At 46.8% G+C, this 12,363-nt stretch overlaps 1 protein-coding gene across 15 annotated transcripts in view; it reads left to right on the top strand.

Moving 5' to 3' along the window:
* atf2 (activating transcription factor 2) overlaps positions 1-12,363 on the top strand; it is a 282,067-nt gene that overhangs the window by 245,076 nt on the left and 24,628 nt on the right. For all 15 annotated transcript variants that reach the window (XM_072476561.1, XM_072476517.1, XM_072476614.1 and 12 more), the window contains one exon: positions 11,522-11,627. In XM_072476561.1, coding sequence (XP_072332662.1) covers positions 11,522-11,627 — 106 coding nt within the window. The remainder of the gene's footprint in view (positions 1-11,521; positions 11,628-12,363) is intronic.

Below are 12,363 nucleotides of genomic sequence, written 5' to 3'. Positions count from 1 at the left end.
CTCGTAGCGAGCGTTGACTTGAGACTTACATTCTTTGGAGACAGCTGGACAGGTCACTGTCAAGGGTTGGTTCGCGTTGCTGAGTGACCCTGTCAAGAAGGACGATTTGAACTTGGGGCTTTACTTTATAGTCCCCAGGGGCTTCCCGCCTTTCGGGGCGGACCCCATACCTGGTTTCAAGTGATTGGACCTCATTCCAATCGCTTGGTTCGATTTCTCCAATACTGGAGCGGTTCCCTGATCGATGAGCGGTCTTTAGGTGTCCGTTAACCTCTTTTGTGTTGGCTCCTGCTGGCGCCGAGGAGTCTGGCTTGGCCTTGTTTATCTCAAATATTTTGATTGTTTCCGGGGATCGCTCATTAGTATGTAGATGGCCGCTACATTATTATGCAGATGGCTGCTTGTATCGATGCTGTCTGGGCTTTTGCAGAGTCTAATACACAGTACTTGCACCTGCTAATTTCTGCCTGTGTTGGTTGAATTTCCCTTCAGCCTTTGCTGTTCTCCATTTTACGTCGGGAAGTGGCCAACCCAGATGGCTACACACCCTCCTTGTGATCCTGACGCGAAGCGTGAAGGATCACATCACTGCGTTGTTCTTCATTCCCTGACCCGGCGAGCACTCTTTTATGGCCTCTACACTGACCATAACTGTGCAAGAAAATTTTAACTGACAATTCTAAGTGGCGCTATGTCAAAATAGGGACATGCATTACAAAATAAGAAAAACGGTACCTCTAACTGTCCTTAATAAACTACACTCACTCAAACATTCAATCATACTAACTTCCTAAACAATACAAACAAAATCCTAGCTGCATTATTCACATTTTCCTGGCTTGGCAGTCAAGCTCAGGATTGTACAATCGCTCATCAAACACATTTCTTTATTCACAAAAAAACGCAAATGAATGTTCTTTATTATAGATCACGGGGGTCAGGGGTCTGGTCGTAACCAAAATAGGGGATCTTATCCTATATACCGGGGTGCGAGCGCGGTAGGCTCTCCTTCTCCATTTCCTCAGACGAATAGTCTGCACGATGCAGCAGAGTATCGCCAATACTAGTAGGGATTCTATCAAGTAGGACAGGGAGTACCAGGTTATAAACCTGTCACACCAAGATGGTGTGGTGTCGCTTGTGACTGGGCTCTGGGTACTATGGGGAAGTGAATCATTAACGGCTGGGGGGGGTTGGGGTCAGGGGGTTCGTGTTCGCGCGCAACCAAATGTTCGTGAAGGTGATGAGCAACACGGAGGATGTCCTCATGGTTCTTCTTCTTTCTCTTCTCTTCTCTTCTCTGGTCCTGGAGCTTCTGGAGTTCTGTGGCATGTAGTCATCATGGGGGGTTGCCGTATTGGTTCTTCCTTCGAACCAGAAGGGCATTTACGAACGGGGGTCTGTGTTTCTGTCGACAGACGAGTTCCTCTGAACTGGCATCTGGGACATTAACAAGTCTCTGTGGACAAACTAGTTCCTCTGAACTAGATTCTGGGACAAACTAGTTTCTCTGACTGCCAGTGGGCGTCAGAAGGGTGGGGCTGTGGGAAAAAAAAATTCATGACTTACATACAACATTTAACAGTACAACTACAAACAACAGAAAACATGCTACAGGTTCCATCAGAAAGGACACCGTTTTCTCCCAAGCGGTTCCCTTTTAAAACATCATCTGGACACCTCAGTTATCGGTTGCGAACATGGTCACAAAGGGGTTCTCGTTTTGGGAGTCAGACTCAAAGGCGTCATCTTCTCCCGGATGCCAAACTCTCGAGTGTATCAGGGCTGATAGGGCTGCATGGTGTGATTTGGGACCCCTCTCGTCATTTCAGACGAGTCTGTATGAGTTATCTCGGTGCCAAAAGGTGGTGTCTAGTTCTGTGTGGACGGAATCGGGGTCGTCATTGTAGGTCGGTGGTGGGGTCTGTTTAGGGGTCTGGTCATGAAGGGATCACTCGAATCGTGGTCAGATTCGCTGGGTGTGGGTCCTGTTGCATGGGGATAGTAGGGAGGCGTGCTGTGGCTTTTGTCCGAGTCACAGTCGCTGTCGCTGCTGCTGCAGTCTGTGTGTGTTCTGGGGCGGAGTCTATAGTTCGGGGGTGGAGTCGAGGTTGAGTCCGTGGCTGGGCTGGACGTGTTGGGGGAGGGTAGGGTTACGTTGGCTGTGGGCGGGGCGTGGTCTGCTGCGTCGAGCATGACGTGGTGTGCATGGTTAGACTGTGTTCCATATGCCTTGAGCTGGTTGATATGGAACCACGCAGTCTTTCCGTTGGGATACTTTACTTTGTAGACGGAAGGGCTGACTTTGTCCGCAATGGAGTACGGACCCGAATACTTAGGTGACAGGAATATGCTGGGGTTGTATACGGAGAGCATGACTTGCTGTCCTACACTGAACTCAGTCGCATGCACCGTCTTATCGAAACAGGCCTTGCTCTGTTTCTTTCTTGTGCCCAATTTCACTGCGGCTGCTACCTGAGCCGTTTTTACATTTTCCACTAATTGTTTGACTGCGTTCTCGTGTGTGAGGACCGTCACTTCGGGGCTTGTCAAATCTAATCCTAATAAAAATTCTGTGCCTTTCATGGGGCGTCCGGTCATGAGGGTGTGCGGGGTGTAATCTGTGGAAGTTGAAACTGTATTTCGCAAAAACATCAGCGCAAATGGGAGGACTGAATCCCAAGTGGTGTTGTTTTGCTGGACCATTTTTCTGAGGGTGGATTTTAGGGTTCAATTCATGCGCTCCACGATACCACTTGACTGGGGGTGGTATGCGATGTGGAATTTTTGGGTAATGCAAAATATCGTGAGGACGTTCTTCATGACACGTCCCGTAAAATGGGAACCTTGGTCGGATTCAATGCTGCGGGGGGGTCCCCATCTCGTAAAGATGTGGTGGGTTAGGATCTTGGCTGTGGTCTTTGCTGTGTTTGTTCTGGATGGGAATGCTTCCACCCATTTTGTAAACGTGTCTATCACCACGAGTACATATTTATAACCATTCCTGCAAGGGGGCAATGGCCCAATATAATCAATCTGGAGGTTAGTCCAGGGGCCATTAACAGGTCAGTGTGACTAAGCTGAGCCTTTTTGGCATATCTGTCCGGATTGTTCTGGGCTCAGATAAGGCAATTCGCAACGTAGTGAGTTACATCGTCTTTTAAACTCGGCCACCAACAGAGCTGCCTGAGGTGGGCTATAGTGGAATCGATTCCCTGATGTCCATGACTGTTATGGAATAAACAAATCAGTTGATTCCTGTCCTGTTCAGGAACCACATAAAGGGTGTCTTTTAACACCACACCGTCATGTGTGGTCAGAGCATTTCTAAACCTATCATAGGGTGCTGTAAATTTTCCTTTCAAAATCTCCCTGAGATTGCTATCCTGCTTCTGGGCCTGTACTAAATCCTCGATATTAGTCTGCGAGACCTGAACTGCATTCACTGGTGCGCTTTCGGAGGGTGTCCAAAAATATCCGTGCCTGGAACCTGCTTTTGCCAGTCGTCGGCTTTTACATTTCCAGCGGGGAGGAACGATGGTGACTACAAACTTTAACTGTTCCAAAAGTCCTGTTCTGTGCCTTTTCTAAAATGTGACGGAGCAATGGGGCTGAAGGGAGGGGTTTTCCGTCTGCGGAAACAAATCCTCTTGCTTTCCACAGGGGTAGGAATTCCGTACGGCTGTTGCAGACATAGAGGCTGTCCGAGTATATGTCTGCTGGGCTGGGGAAGGAATCTGGGTGTTCCACTATGTATGCGATGGCCGCAAGTTCTGCCGCCTGCGTGCCTAAGTGTCCTGGAAGTTTTATTGCTATTTCCTCTAGGGCGCGTCCTCAACGTAAATGCCGCATCCTGTTATGCACTTCCCTTCTAATATTGTGGAAGATCCATCCACATATATTCTAATGGGTTCGCACGTGTCTGAGCTTGGGGCTCTGGGTTGAACTACCTATCTTTCTGGGGGGTGTTTTAGCAGTAAAGGGGCCTGTGTGGTGTGGTGAGATGATTTCACATTCATGGGGGTTTCCGGGCTACTGTAGGTTATCGGCTAAAAAAGTGAGAGTATTGGTCCTTTTAACAGTGATGTCCCTGCAAAAGAAGGGCCCATCTGGCTGCTCTTATTTGACTGACTGTACCGTCCTTAAGTCGTCCGTCCAGTAAAAGTTGGGTGGGGGTGTGTTCTGTGAGGATTGTGATGGGGTTCAGTCCGGTTATGTAAGAAAAATACTGTACTGCCCAAAAAACTGCGAGCAGGTGCCTTTCACAGGCTGAAAATCCCTGCTCCACAGCATCTAAAACTCTGGAGGCGTAAGCCACGGGCCTTAACTGTTCGTGCCGTTCCTGGAGGAGCACGGCCGAAAGGGTGCGGTCTGTGCTTGCTACCTCTTATCGCATAGGGGGAAAGCGGATCTGGAACTTGTAGTGCGGGGGCTGCTATGAGTGCTCTTTTCGAGTCCACAGCATCCGTATGCTGCGGAAGCCATTCCCAAGGGGCTCCTTTCTTTAGGAGGTCTGAGAGGGGTGCTGCCTTGCTGGCGAAACCGTCAATGTGGTTTCGGCAGTAGCCAACCAGTCCTAAAAACGACCGGAGGGCTGAAACGTTCTGGGGAAGGGGCAATTTGGCAATCGAGTCAATCCTTTTATGCTTGATCTCGCGATTACCATGTGTGATAATTGTACCCAAATATATCATCTTGTTTTCCAAAATCTGGGCCTTTTTGGGGTTAACTTGACAACCAATTTTCTGGAGGAGTTCCAGGAGTTCGGACAGAAGCTCGATGTGCTCTTCCTTAGTGTCTGTCTGCAGTAATAGGTCGTCTACGTACTGGACCAGACATTCGGGGCGAGAACATTTTGATAATCCATTTGCCAGCTGTTGGTGGAAAATGGAGGGGGAGTTGTGGAATCCTTGTGGAAGGCATGTCCACGTGTACTGCTGATTTTTAAAAGTGAAGGCAAATTTGTACTGGCACGCCTTTGCCAATGGAATGGACCAGAATCCATTACTGATATCCAAAACTGTAAAGTATCGGGAATTGAATCCCTGCTTGAGCATGGTCACGGGACTTGTGGCTACCGTGGGGGCTGCTGCGGGGGTGACTTTGTTGAGTTCCCGGTAATCGATGGTCAGTCGCCATGATCCATCGGGTTTTCTCACTGGCCAAATCGGGGCATTATTAGTGGAGGCTACTGATCTAACTACACCCTGCTCTAATACGCTGTCGATAACTTTTGCGATTTCTCCCTCTGCCTCTTGGGGAAATCCATATTACTTTTGGGGTCTATGGTCAGGTCCTGTGATTTGTACTGAACCAGTCATCCGGCCACAGTCGTGTTTGTGGGTCGCGAATGCTGTCCTGTTCTCGTGTAAAACTGCCCTAACCTGCTTGTCTGTGCTAATCGTAGTCTGGTCAAACCAAAATTCGCCTACTGCGAATCTTGTTTGCATATTCTCCTATTGTGAGCGTTGCGGGGGCTCTTGCGGATTTTGCCATTATCCAGACACATTGATTGACTGGATCAAAGGACAGGTTGTGGGAATTCATAAAATCGCTGCCTAAAATGTGTTCTGCTGTGTGGGGTAGATCGACTAAAACTATGGGGTGCTTGGTGGTGATGTTGGCGATTTGAATGGGTACAGGGGCTGTGATGTGTCCCTGCTGTGAGTGGCCTGTAAAGCCGCTGAGGGTGATGGTGGCTGTAGTGGGCTTTTGAAACATGGTGGAGGAATGTATTGTGGTGCGGGACCCTCCTGTGTCCCAGAGAAACTCGATGGGCTGTCCCCGTATTTTTGCTGCAACTACTGGTCGGCCGGACCTATCCCAAAGGGTGTCGCAGACCCAACTGGGGGAGCCCGAACACCGTCAGTCCATTCCGTTCAGGTCCGTCTGATCTGAACGGGTGCTAACGCTATGTATTGGCTTTGTCCTGTTCTTATTTAGAGTGCCTGCCTGCTGTGCTCTCTGTGGCTTTCGTGGGGCATTGCATTCTCTTGCAAAGTGTCCCAACTGTCCACAGTTGTAACACTCCTGTGACTTTTGTGGGGGGCTGTTCTTGCCTTCATTTACCCATGCGGGGCTCTGGTGTGCCTTAACTGCGTGTATGTCTGCTTCTGCCTGCTGTTTTTATTCGTGGGTTTGTTTTGAACAGATTGCTCCCAGGCGCGGGACAATCTTTTTACAATCCATTTCTCATTATGAGCCTCCTCTGAGGGATCATAATTGGCGCAAGCTTTTTGTCCTGTTTCTGTGGCATGGGAGATAAGGGTGCGGGTCGATTTGGCCATGTTGTCTGGGGACAAATGGGCGCAGTCTAAGTCTCCGAAAACTGCTGCAAAATGGATCCACAGGCGTCCAGCAAACGCTGTGGGGTGCATGGTTTTCTTTTGTCTGCATTTATTGAGGCCATCCAAGGGGTCACCCCTGTTATACCTGATCGCGTCTAGGATCGCGGTATGCATTTCTGCAAGGGTGCCTCCTCCTACATTCGAGTAATAGAATAGAATAGAAAAATAGAGCACCGAACAGGCCCTTCGGCCCACGATGTTGTGCCGAACGTTTGTCCTAGATTAATCATAGATTATCATAGAATTTACAGTGCAGAAGGAGGCCATTCGGCCCATTGAGTCTGCACCGGCTCTTGGAAAGAGCACCCTACCCAAGGTCAACACCTCCACCCAACTCTAAGGGCAATTTTGGACACTAAGGGCAATTTATCATGGCCAATCCACCTAACCTGCACATCTTTGGACTGTGGGAGGAAACCGGAGCACCCGGAGGAAACCCACGCACACACGGGGAGGATGTGCAGACTCCACACAGACAGTGACCCAAACTGGAATCGAACCTGGGACCCTGGAGCTGTGAAACAATTGTGCTATCCACAATGCTACCATGCTGCCCTTAAGAACAAATTAATCTACACTATATCATTCTACCGTAATCCATGTACCTATCCAATAACTGCTTGAAGGTCCCTAATGTTTCCGACTCAACTACTTCAACAGGCAGTGCATTCCATGCCCCCACTACTCTCTGGGTAAAGAACCTACCTCTGACATCCCCCCTATATCTTCGACCATTCACCTTAAATTTATGTCTCCTTGTAATGGCTTGTTCCACCCGGGGAAAACGTCTCTGACTGTCTACTCTATCTATTCCCCTGATCATCTTATAAACCTCTTATCAAGTCACCCCTCATCCTTCTCCGTTCTAATGAGAAAAGGCCTAACACCCTCAACCTTTCTTCATAAGACCTACTCTCCATTCCAGGCAACATCCTGGTAAATTTCCTTTGCACCTTTTCCAAAGCTTCCACATCCTTCCTAAAATGAGGCAAGCAGAACTGTGGGTCGGGAAGGGCTGCTACGACAGAAGGGTCTACACTCAAAACTGTGAGCTTTACTTGCTCTCGCTCATCCAGGCCGTACATGGTAGCCTGCTGCTTTACTCTGCCAACAAAGTGGTGGGGGTCTGAGGTGGGGAGGAACGGTTTGATTTTATCGCACGCGTCCCATAATTGGGTCACTGTCAAAGGGGTGGTGTACAGAAATTCCGTGTCGTCCGATGTGGCTGTGCAGTGGGTGGTTACTGGGTTCATTGGAGCCTGAACTATCTGCTCTGTGGGGGGTTGGGGCACTTTTCTCTTCTGGGGCTTTCCCTGCGCACATGTTCCCTGAACATATCTCTGCGCTGTCTCATTTAATTCTTCCCAATCAGGGCTGTCTTCCTCATCTAGCTGTGATCCAAAGGTTTCTTGGAATCCTTTTTGAACTGAAAGCAGAGATTGCAGTTCTGCAATCTGCTTCCGGCACTTTGCGTGGCCATAGAGCTTTGTCTTTTACTCCATGGTAGCAGCATGGAGTGCTCTTAACGCTGCCTTCAGGTCACTACACTGCCTCTGCAATGCCTCTACCTACTTCTCGGTTTCCTCTCGTACCAGGACTGCACGTTGCGTGTCCTGATAGGCCTTTTCGTACTGGGATTGGAAGCTGCTTAGGTGCGCCAGACAAGACTGGTGTGCCCACTTGGCATCATCCACCTCTCCGTCTTTTACTGCCAACCTCCTCCTTAACTCTACGTTCTCTTTCTCTACCTCGCTGATATCGACCTTGCTCATTCGGTGTATGCCTTCTATCTCTTTCCAGAGCATCCTAACGACCTCCTCTGTGCCTCGCAATTGTGCCAAACAGGACACGATTGCCATTGGCTTGCGAGCTTTTCCTAAGTTCTTCTTGCGAATCTCGCTCAGGTTCTCCCACCAAGTATGTCCTATACTCCCAGGACCTGTTTCCTCATTGTTACAGAATTCGCTCCAAAGGGGCCATCCATTCCCTTTGAGGTACTTCCTGATTTCCTCTTCCCAAACGGGACACTGTCCTACTCTACTGCTGCTGGTCGCTGTGACCGCGAATTCTTTGGGGTTCATGAGGCGTTGCATTGCCATCTTTCCTATCTGAATGCTTTCTTAAATTTGGAACGAGAGGGACTAAGGCGGTGCTGTAATTACGGGTACGGCTTTCGCTATTTTCCAGAATACAAACTCCCGACAGTTTTGTCGCAACAAAAAATCTATCAGTATTACCTTATCACCCTGTTAGTTACGCATGCATTTAACACACTTCCGAATTATGAGGATTGATCAGAACTGCTTGAACACTTGTGGTTTTTCTGTTACCAATTGGATTTCTAATTCAAATTTTGGGTTCTCCCGGAGTGGTGAAGCCACTTCTAGATCGGGTCCCGTCAGGTTGTCGCCAGTAATATGTTGCTAACTTTTGGTTGGTTCAATTGGCTCTGTTTTATAACCTTTGCTCTAGAGTCGCCAGGTATCTTTATGATACCGCCACGAGGTTCAAGTTCAAGTAATGATCAATAACTCAATACACCAATTAGTAAGATTCAAATCAAAGCACATTTATTGTACACAGTAAATCGCTACTCATGCATAAACTCTACTTTCTAAGCTATTTCTATCACTAACAGGCCAATACTTAGCTTTGGATGGCCCACTAGGTCAGGGGAACAAATGGCCTTTCGTTCGGGTTCTGAGTCTGCGGGATCCAAAGCCGGTATGGACTGGTAGCTAGGAGCGCCTATCTCGTAGCGAGTGTTGACTTGAGACTTACATTCTTTGGAGGCAGCTGGACAGGTCACTGTCAAGGGTTGGTTCGCGTTGCTGAATGACCCTGTCAAGAAGGACGATTTGAACTTGGGGGCTTTACTTTATAGTCCCCAGGGGCTTCCCACCTTTCGGGGCGGACCCCATACCTGGTTTCAAGTGATTGGACTTCGTTCCAATCGCTTGGTTCGATTTCTCCAATATTGGAGCGGTTCCCTGATCGATGGGCGGTCTTTAGGTGTCCGTTAACCTCTTTTGTGTTGGCTCCTGCTGGCGCCGAGGAGTCTGGCTTGGCCTTCTTTATCTCAAATGTTTTGATTGTTCCCGGGGATCGCTCATTAGTATGTAGATGGCTGCTACATTATTATGCAAATGGCTGCTTGTATTGATGCTGTCTGGGCTTTTGCAGAGTCTAATACACAGTACTTGCACCTGCTAATTTCTGCCTGTGTTAGCTGAATTTCCCTTCAGCCTTTGCTGTTCTCCATTTTACGTTCAGAAGTGGCCAACCCAGGTGGCTACATTCCAAAATCTGAAAAATTCCAAACTCCAGCTCTGTTTAGGTTCTGAGGGTGCCAGATTTGGGACACTGTACCAGTGGTAAAAAAAAATACCACCCTGCATTAAAATCTGTAGTGCTTTTTTAAAAATCCTAAATTTATGTCCTGAAAGCTTAAAAACCTTCTAACCACTGAATAAAAATTAGCGAATTTGAAATGAGAAATTATTAGAGTGATGTGAGTTATGTTGAAATTTAATTTAACGTTGCAGACAGCATGTGGATACTTCGAGGAGCTCTGTTTCCTGTTTGTCTACCAACTCCTCCATTGCATTTAGTTTCTGATGTAAGGTGCTCAAAATAAATGTTACCGTGTATAGAAGTGACCCAAATCTTCCAAGGGGTGGCAATCATCATCGGATTGCCACTCTGCTGCTTCTTCTCTGCGCCACGCTGGAGCTCCGCATTTTTGGCCGGGACTTCCAATCCCAGTTTCTCCAGAAATGCAGAGCATACATGAAATCCAATTGCTCCCTCAGAATTCTGGACGATTGGGGGAAGACAAATCACATCCCCCTTTTGCGGCAATAGCTGCCGTATTCTGGTAAGTGTTCACTGACACACTGAAAACAGGGAACCACTTGAACAGCTTTTCTGTGTTCATGAGAATATGAGTGAATGCATAGGTGGATAAAGAAGCAAGGCGTGTGAGGTATGGGGTAGGGTGGGAATGGAAGGGGCTCAAGTGGCAGGTGAGTGAGGGGGTAGGGTGGCTGCAGAGTGAGGTGACTGGTGGGTAGGGTGGTAAGTGGATATGGGTGGCAGATGGGTAGAGAGGTAGGTTGGAAGGGTGCTGAGGTCAGATCAGGTGGGTGGTGAATCGGTGGGAGGAGCCAGGTGCTGAGGTCAGGTTGAGGGGTCTAGTGGAGTTGGGGGTTTCCGTAGGGGAAGTTGAGTCGGGTATCAGTGGGAGAGTCGGGGAGTGAGGTTGGGTCAAATGATTCAAGGGTCATGGGGGGAATAAGGGGAGTCAATGTGAGTGATTGGGTGTCCATTATATAATTATCCAGGAGTTAGTCTAGGATTTGTCTGTGTATAATATTTCCTGGGTAACTATACAGATAAGTAAGTTGGAACTGTCCATAGTCTCCAACTCTGGTTGGAGACTTTTTTGGAGGGCCTCAGGAAATCGGGGAATTGTCCATTGGAAACTCCCCAGGCATTTCTCACAGAGTCAGCTTATTGGGGGCTAGGTACCTGAGGGCTCCCGTAGCGTATTTTGGCGGGTACGTTCAGTTACAGTTACTGATTTAAACTACACAACCAACGTAAATTTGAAGTAAATAAACCAAAGTTACCGGTTTCAATGTCAATCTTTAGTTCAGTAATTATGCATTTTTTGCTCATCATCTGCTCAATTCCCTATTAAACAGCACCCTAATTCAACAAAGCAATGCACTACATGGGATTACAGTTGGCCACTGATCGTAGCTATATTAGTTTATTATTCAATTTGTACTAAATGCATATCACAAAGATGGTTGTAGCACTACAGGATGCTCTTTACACTCCTCATTCAAAGCACCTTATTAAGAATATTCATATTTTACTAAGGTTTAGATAGACATGAGATTTTGGGAATGCTATTGCCTTCTATTATATTGCGAGATTCAGAATAGGTTGCTTGTGGAACGGATTTCCAGTATTTGTGAAGGCAAACCTTTTTGGCTCCATATTAGTACCAGTTTTCAAAGAGTAAGGCAGTGAACCTGTTTTAGCACAGTTGAGTATTGCCAGATCTAATTATCCATAAAATATAAGAATGTTTAAAGCCTGCCCCCCTCTTGTGATGGCTACAGTAGTGCTGATGCTTTTTGTGAAAGTTTTTCTTTGTTCCTTAGAATGAAGTCACCCTGCTGAGAAATGAAGTGGCTCAGCTGAAACAGCTACTTCTGGCTCATAAAGATTGCCCTGTAACAGCCATGCAGAAGAAATCTGGCTATCACAGTGAGTAATGTTCCATTACCTATATCCCCAGGCTATTGAAATGAAATACTGCCGAAATGAACTAAGTTGGCAGTAACAAGGAAGTGCAGTTGGTATTTAAAGTTAAATATTAGAAATTCCATAAGGTTATTGTAGTGCAGCTGCAAATGTGCGTCTGCATAGATGAAACGGAGTATTCATTTGTAATATGTAAAGTTTTGTATGGTATTCAGTTGGTCTCCCAGTGGTCAATATATTTTTCTCTTAATTTAACTATAGTTGCTATCAGTTCCATTGTTTGTGTCTTTTCTTAAAAAATATTGGTTGGTTGACCATGTTCTTATATATTATGGTCGGGAAATTTTTAATAATCCAGAGATAAATTGAGTATTGGCTATTTTGTGTTTGCTTGCTCTTTTTGATTAAAGGGTAAGCAAATATGGGGCACTGAACTGATCCACTTAGAGAACTGTTAAACATCTTAGTAAATCCAGAAGATTAGAATAAATTGTTACATAGATTTCAAAGTTCAAATAACCACTGATTATAAAACCATTTTGGGCAGTGCTTCTCCTCATTTTACTTAAAATACATATTAATATAGGAGCACCTGGATACTATGCTTCTAACTAAACAGAGCTGTATTAAAATAATAAACTATTCCCATCTTCATAACACCTTATTAGGCTGAAATTGGACCTCATTGTACCCGTTATTGAGATCCAAATGGGGCATGTGAGATGTTGTTCCCAGTATT

The sequence above is a fragment of the Scyliorhinus torazame genome, chromosome 2 (genome assembly GCF_047496885.1).
Source record: "Scyliorhinus torazame isolate Kashiwa2021f chromosome 2, sScyTor2.1, whole genome shotgun sequence".
Classification (NCBI taxonomy): Eukaryota; Metazoa; Chordata; class Chondrichthyes; order Carcharhiniformes; family Scyliorhinidae; genus Scyliorhinus; species Scyliorhinus torazame.
This window is presented reverse-complemented; position numbering and strand designations above follow the sequence as displayed.